This window comes from Anomaloglossus baeobatrachus, chromosome 4 (assembly GCF_048569485.1).
Source record: "Anomaloglossus baeobatrachus isolate aAnoBae1 chromosome 4, aAnoBae1.hap1, whole genome shotgun sequence".
NCBI classification, from domain to species: Eukaryota; Metazoa; Chordata; class Amphibia; order Anura; family Aromobatidae; genus Anomaloglossus; species Anomaloglossus baeobatrachus.
Window position 1 is genome coordinate 598,977,748 of NC_134356.1, and position 8,266 is coordinate 598,986,013.

The window sequence follows — 8,266 nt, forward strand, 5'->3', positions numbered from 1 at the left end:
AGAAATGGCCATCACTGATGTCTCTTGGCATAAGAATACTAACACGATTTGGGGTTGCCTTGGGCCCCCAGTGAGGCCTCCTCTGCAGCGTGCACAGCTCCCCAAGATGATGGCGTCTGCACCCTCTGCTGCACAGGCACAGTGCATTTAGCCATCGGCTGAGTGCAGTAGCCATAGGCATGTTTGGGACCATGGGTGGCTTCTTTTTGTACAGATGCATTAGCTGGCTCTGCTGCTGCCATCTTGGAAAGCTATGGACTCGGAGGCCTCCCCATGTGGGCTGAAGCTAGCCGCCGCCTTCACTTTGTAACCACTTTTATAAAAACACAACTTGAGAGATGGATTCTGTACTCCGCCTAATGTCTGTCCCTCTGTTTTCCATAGCACTACCTGACCTGCTTCAGTGGGACGGTGGCTGTCCCTTTCCTGCTTGCAGAAGCCATGTGCGTTGGCTTTGACCAATGGGCGACCAGCCAACTAATTGGGACCATTTTCTTCTGTGTAGGAATCACTACTTTGCTTCAGACAACGTTTGGGTGCAGGTAAGACTTATAACCTTGTGCGAACCCTGATATGGGAAACTTCTGGGGGTGTTGGTCCAGAAAAATGAGACTGTATTTTTTTTTTTTCTCAGTATTATGAACAGGCTAATCCTGTGCGGTCACCTTGACTAGGATTTAAAGGGAACCTGTCACCAGGTTTTTCCCTTATGAACTGCGGCCACCACCAGTCAGCCCTTATACAGCATTCCAGGATACTATAGAAGAGCCCAGACCGCTCTGTATAACATAAACACCTTTATAATACTCACCCAGGGGGCGGTCCGGTCCGATGGGCGTCACTGCTCTCGCTCCATGCCTCCTCCACCTTGTGCATGACATGTCTTGCATCATCCACACAGAGGCCTCCATTGCTCTCCTGCGCACTTGGATCTTCTCTGCTGAGTGCAAAGCAAAGTACTGTAATGCGCAGGTGTGAGGAACGGTCAAAGACCGCCAGCGCACTACAGTACTTTCAGGGCAGATCAAAACTTGCATGCGCGAGAGCACAATGGAGGCCTCTCTGTGAATGATGCAGGACACATCATGCACACGGGACTGGGCAAGAGGACGGCGATCACACAAGATGGAGGAGGCACCGGACTGAGAGCAGCGATATCCATCGGACTGGACTACACCCATAGGTGTGTAGTATTATAAAGGTGTTTTTACATTATACAGAGTGGCCTGGGCACTTACATAGTCTGGAATGCTTAAAAACAAAAACGTGAGCCGGAGTATGAGATGGTATACATGGATCTTGTGAGCTCATGTTCACACTGGCCATAAGACAAAGAGAAACCAAGGAAAAAATTGTGAAAACATACCCTGCTGTAACTAAATAAAAGCATAGTGCATATAAACATAGGGTACTTAGTAAACACTGTTTTTGATAAAAAAAAACATAAAGCTATCCCACCAAACGTCAAGGTGTACCCAGTTGGGATAGTACCTACACTCTCTAATATTAAAACCTTACCATGGGTCTAAAATAGGCCTCAATGTGGCTAAGGGCTGAGAGTGACCGGGTCCCAACAGGACACACACAGTCAGGGGGATTCACAGAATGAAATGTCCAGCTCACTGAGAAGGGGGCCACTCCCTGTTTGTACTGAATACAAAAAAACTACATAAAAACAAAAAAGTGAGCCGGAGTATGAGATGGTATACATGGTACTTGTGAGACCATGTTCACACTGGCCATGAGACAAAGAAACCAAGGAAAAAATTGTGAAAACATACCCTGCTGTAACTAAATAAAAGCATAGTGCATATATATAGTGACCAGGTATTCAGTACAAACAGGGAGTGGCCCCCTTCTCAGTGAGCTGGGCATTTCATTCTGTGCATCCCCTGACTGTGTGTGTCCTGTTGGGACCCGGTCACTCTCAGCCCTTAGCCACATTGAGGCCTATTTTAGACCCATGGTAAGGTTTTAATATTAGAGAGTGTAGGTACTATCCCAACTGGGTACACCTTGACGTTTGGTGGGATAGCTTTATGCTTTTTTTGATCAAAAACAGTGTTTACTAAGTACCCTATGTTTATATGCACTATGCTTTTATTTAGTTACAGCAGGGTATGTTTTCACAATTTTTTCCTTGGTTTCTCATAGTCTGGAATGCTGTATAAGGGCTCACTGGTGGTGGCCGCAGCTGATAAGGGAAAAACCTGGTGACAGGTTCTCTTTAAAGCAGTGGCCTCCACTCCATCCTAATGGGGCATTTCATAGCCCTGCTTTCTGGATTGGTGGGGACTCCAGCTGTCAGACCCCCAGCGATCAGCAAGTTTTCAGCTGTCCTGGGTATAGATGATAACTCCCCAAGAACGGAATAAGTCATTAACCACACTAGATACAATTGAGCCACCCTCTTTCTTGTGACTATTGGTCCGACGTTATTCCACCTCTATTGTACGTCCCAGGACTACCAACGTGCCATACGCGGGATTTTGTGGCATGGTTCTAGCCCTGCATGACCATTGGGCAAGCACATGCATAGCCTGGAGTGTAGGCGATCCATCTCACAGCGCGGGCACGCTGTATATGACCACGGCTGGGACAGAATATTCATATAAGGGCAAAGGTTTGGTGGAAATGTTAACAAATAGTAAGTGCCACAAACTGGGAGTGGCACTGCCAAGTACAGAAGGCGGATGGTAGTAGAACGTCTTTATTAGATTTGCTATTCTGTACTGACCTTTCTTACATCCAGGATAAATCCTTAATGTTTAACTCACATAAAAATGGTATAGGGCAGGGGTGACCATGGTGCCACAAGGTGACGCCACCCATTACAGCTATGGGAGCATGCATCCTTACAGTTGTCACTACATCAGTAGATATTTCGGCCATTCGTATGACCTGTGTTTTCTTTTTTCTTCTATGGGGATATTGCAGGTTACCCTTGTTCCAGGCAAGTGCGTTTGCTTTCCTCGCTCCAGCTCGTGCCATCCTATCCCTTGAGAAGTGGAAATGTAATTCTACAGGTAAATAACCAACCGATATAAGCCGTGTCCTATTGAAACTCCCCGTCACACCCTATTGCTGTCTTTTTTGTTTTCTTGGACGGGCAGCCGGCTAGATGGGCAGGACTCTGGAAAGAACTGGCGTGAGACTCTCCTGGGATTACTTTCCTCGTTAATCCCTTTCTCCCCAGGGAGCGGGGGCACCTTTTGTGAAGAGAAGAATGTATATAATCTGACACTGGAGCCTTTGGGTTTAACCTAATGCAGAAAGGAATTAAGCTAAAATTGTACTGAAAACCATAAAGTCAGGGCAAGAAAGCTACAAGAGCTGGAGGTCACCTTCTCAGGAGTCAAGAAGCTCAGGAAGTCTTAGCTGTTCATGGAGGGTCTTGTTCTTCATGGTGACATGCTGGAGGTGGGGGGCAGTTTAGTGTCTGTGTTGCTTTGGCACAGAAGCTTCTAGGCAGGTTAAGTGCTACTTCAGAAGTTCCTGAACATTAAAGGGTTGTCCTGCCATTAATACTTGTGGACGCACATGCTCAGTCATGCTCTTTGCAGACATTTCACGTTAGGACTAAGAACACACAGTGAGTAAAACGGCCCGAGTGCACTATGATTAAAAATTGCAATCCACTCGGACTCATGTTACTCTGAGGTTGTTCCCATCTGGATTTATTTTCTCAGCCCTAATCAGATCGAGAAAACAGTTGCAACTTGCTTCGGGTCGAATCCAATCTGTATTCACTCGCACTCATACAAGTCTGTGGGTGCAAGTGAAACATCGCACTGCACTCGGATGACACTGGAGTGCAGTGCGTAAACTCACATCACTGGTAGTGGAGAAGATGGGGGAAATTAAGCCTTCACTCTCCTCTGCAGCTGTGCTCCGATCGCAGGATTGGATCACAGTTGCATGACACTCTGCTTACACTCGCAGCACAGCGGGTCATTAGCGTATCGCATCGAACGCACTCACATCGCATGCCATATGCTTTTGTGGCTCCAACCTCAGAGTGATTTCATAGTTACGTTAGTAGCCAATAGAAATAGTCTTCTGCACTTTTTGTCAGCAGAGGTATAGTCGTATGGCTGTATAGCTGAGTTAGCTGCCAGAGGGGGAAGGAACCGGATTCTGTCCAGAGCCATCTCTAGTAGCACAGGGAAGCAAAAATGATCTTTAGCCATTAATGGTTTTTCACAACTTTTACTACAAAAAAAAAAAATACACAGGATATTCCCTATAATGATCTATGTACAATGGCCGCCATACTTTCCATATTTGCAGTAGACACTAAAATTCTCCTAAGACTCCTCTTTAGCCCCGACAGCGGCTCCGCTCCATTCTGCTCTGTGACAAGTGATTTGTACAATATACTGTCGCTTGTGTCTATTGTGTTCCTGCAAAGCATTGCTTTCTGATCTCAGGAAACCTGTGGATTCTGTATTCACCTTAGGCTAGGTTCACATTTCCGTTGTTTTGCATCAGTCACATGCGTTGCTTGACGCATGTGACTGATGCGTTGTACAACGGATGACAAAGAAGAGAATTTGTCGGACTCCGTTGTGTGCGGGAGGCGGAGCCGTGGAGCTGTAGACGTCAGTGCCGCGGTCTGCATGGCTGGGGACGTGTGTGTGTGTGTGTGTGTGTGTGTGTGTGTAGTGCGGGAGGGGGCGGAGCCGAGCGGGTAAGTGTCGGCCTCCCTGCACACGTATCCAGGGTAAATATCAGGTAAGCAAAGCACTTTCCTTGGTTACCCGATATCTACCTTGGTTACTAGCTTACACCACTTAGCGCTGGCTCCCCGCACACGTAACCAGGGTAAATATCGGGTAACTAACCAAAGCGCATTGCTTAGTAACCCGATGTGTATCCTGGTTACGTGTGCAGGGAGCCAGAGAGAGCATGCGCAGCAAAATCCTACGGATTGCGCTGCTCAAAAAACGTTACAGGCTGCGTTCCTTCCGCCCGGCGCTCAATCGTTCCACGACTGATCAGTCGGGCGGAGGGTGCAACACAGCATCATCAGTCACAATCCGCCGCTCATAAAAGTCTATGGGAACAACGGAATCCGCTAAACTGATTCCGTTGTTTACCAGAGCAGCGGATTGTGACTGATACAATTTAACGGTAGTGTGAACCTAGCCTTGCAGTGTAATTTACTGGCTAATCATACAGTGTCTGTTTCCGCACCAAAGTATTCATAAGCCAGTCTAACTTTGTATATGGACTAAAATTTTAGAATATTGTCAAATATTCAGGTGCCGGGGCGTCTCTTAATGTAATTATCCACCGTAACTTTTTTTTTTTTAACAAATGATTATCTTCTTAGCAGATCCTTATAGCAGTCATGTATTTATCTTTTAATGATTCATTGAACAAAGGAGTCGGTGTGCTCAGCCGAGGGGTCAGGAATGAAGACAAGCTCAGAGACTTCGTATTGAGCCTGCTTCAGTCTCGGAGAAGATCTCCGCACCTCACATAAGACAGATGTCTGACTGCAATAAAGAGATGGGAAGAAATTAGTGTTAGGATCATAAACCTGAAAGCGATGGAATGATCAAAGGTAGAGCTTCATTTTAAGGCTCCTGATTGATACGGTTGTTGGCCCGCCTGGGGAGGAGGACTTGCTAAGTGGTAGATCAAGCGGAGACACAGGGATCCGAGGCAAAGAAGTGGAACTGAAGTTGCCAGACGGCACATGGAGCAGCGAGGAGCAGTAATGCTGGATATGCAGGGTGGCCCGAGGATGTGTTGCACTTGATGTATCCACAGAGTACAGATAGCCCCTGAATCAGTAGAGGCGAGTAGGCAAACCGGTACTTTAGAGCAGTAGAGCGGAGTCTGTGGGCAGCACCTAGGATGCTGCAGGGATAAATAGACTGGCAGGTACCTTGATACAGCAGAGATGAGTGTGCGAATGACAGAGAGTTGCATAGACAATTGGCCACCAAAACTATAGGCCCAGTCACACACCGACTTACTAGCGATCCCGAAAACGACGCAACCTGATAGGGATCGCAGGTAAGTCGCTGGGAGGTCAAAGGTGAGATGTCACACAGTCAGATCTTACCAGCGATGCAGGAACAATACAGGTCGCAGTGGCGACCTGTATAACGATCTCAGCAGTCACTGTGACCCTGTCACACAGTGTCAAACACAGCGATGCGTCCTGCCCAGCAGGATGTCGCCTTTGAAGAAAATGGCCTGGACCATTCTGCAACGACTAGAGATCTCACAGCAGGGGCCTGATCACTGGTAGGTGTCACACATAACGAGATCGCTAACGGGAGCCTTACTGCGTCACAGAAACCGTGACTCAGCTGCGATCTCGCTAGCGATCTCGTTATGTGTGATGGTACCTTATACGTGTGGATAGTACTCGGGAGCAGCAGAGGAGACAATCAGCCATCCCCTTCCTGAAAACTCTGTTTGTTGGCTCAGTTTAATACAAAACCATATACCACACATTACTTGCCCTCCCCAGTACAGCGCTCTGCCTCCGGCACTGCTCTGCCAATTGTGTATATCCTGCAGCAGTCATGTCACATTGACGGTGCTGCAGCCAATCATTGAACTCAGCGGTACTGCCGATATTGACAGCATGAGGCACTAAGCTGCTTCACTAGCTGAAGTGCTGTTGATATTATGTTACAGGCACACTAACTGAGACCGAGTCAGCTGAGGAGACACAGCGCTGGACACTGGGAGGGTAAATAAAGTGGGGTTTCTTTTTCCTGCAATAAATTGAGCCAAAAGGCAAAAGTTTCCTAAAGGGGAACAAACCCTTAATGGGCTCCAGGTGGTGAGAAAAATTGCTACTCACCAGAACTTTTTGTTTGGCTGGGACAAAATGTGAGTGCTGCAGCCACTGATTGGCTGCAGCTTTTGCTTGAATTTCCTGCCAAATCTTTATCCCAGCAGAACGGTAGAGGCGCAATGCAGATGAGTTGTTCAAAAGTTGAGTATCAAGTTATTTGGGGAGGGTTTTTTTTGTTTTTTTTTTTTAACTTTATAGGGCCTATTAATAAGGGTGTCTCCTGTAGTAGGCGACCCCTTTATTAAAGTGAATTTGTTGGTTCATGGTACAGTCAGTATACATTATATAGATTTTAGACCTGATGAGATTGTCAGAATGGCTGTATAATCGTGATACTAAGCAGCATGAGTGGTGATGACTACCGTCATCAGATCAAAACGTTGTTTTGGGGTTTTTGGTATATATGTATCCTATATACTCGAGTATAAGCTGACCGGAGTAGAAGCCAAGGCACCTAAGTTTAACCACAAAAAACTGGGAAACCTTATTGATGCGAGTATAAGCCCTAGGGTGGGAAATGCAGCAGCTACTGGTAAATTTCAAAAATTAAAATATATACCAATAAAATGTAATGTGCCCATCCTTGCGCCCCATAGTAATGTGCCCATCATTTAGAAAGGTCTTTATTCCGGTCCCCTTCTTTAGACACAAAAATATTATTCTCTTCTGTCCTCCGTTTCTGCAGTGTCCTCTTACCTGCTTCTTGCAGTCTACAGGCACGTAGACCCCTTGTGATGTTGCACACACTGCATCATCAGGGGGTTACTCACTCGCTTTGCTGGTCTCTGAGGTTGCACACAGGAGCACGGTTCTTTTAAAAGTTTAGCAGTTTATTAGGACAGCATAAACCGCTTTTGTAGACCACGTCACACACTGACGACAGTGCAAAACACTCACTGTAAAACCCCACGTTTCGATACCACTTTTTCCAAGAGTATCCCACTGACCCCCCAGTCAGCTGTAGTGGACTCTCTCTCTCTCTCTCTCTCTCTCTCTCTCTATATCTATATATATATATATATCTCTATATATCTCTCTGTGTGCTCGCTCTCTCTCGCTCTCTCTAGCTCGCTCTCTAGCTCGCTCTCTCGCTCTCTCTAGCTCGCTCTCTCTAGCTCGCTCTCTATTTTTTTGCTCGGCAGCTTAAGGTGCACAATAAAATATGAATGGATCGGGAGTGGCGCCGTGGGAGACAGTTCACACATACAAGTACCATGCTCATCCAGACCCTGGAGCCATGAGGCTGATACATTCCGACTGGATCTTATGTACACAGAAGGCCAGGCACGAGATTAGTAATTAGAGTAAAGCAAACATTACCTTACTCTCGTTAGTATCACATGAGCCTCCAATAAGTCACTCCCGGTCACTAGTCCTGTTATGGTGGTGATGGTTGACCCAGTGGAGCTGTAACCACAGGGGGTCTCACATGCAGTCCCAGGT

At 46.7% G+C, this 8,266-nt stretch overlaps 1 protein-coding gene across 1 annotated transcript in view; it reads left to right on the plus strand.

Annotated features, from left to right (window-relative positions):
- Positions 1 to 388: 388 nt before the first annotated feature.
- SLC23A2 (solute carrier family 23 member 2) overlaps positions 389 to 8,266 on the plus strand; it is a 51,007-nt gene continuing 43,129 nt past the window's right edge. The window contains exons 1-2 of the mRNA XM_075342923.1: positions 389 to 542; positions 2,938 to 3,026. Of these exons, the coding sequence (XP_075199038.1) occupies positions 442 to 542; positions 2,938 to 3,026 (190 nt within the window). The 5' untranslated portion in view covers positions 389 to 441. The remainder of the gene's footprint in view (positions 543 to 2,937; positions 3,027 to 8,266) is intronic.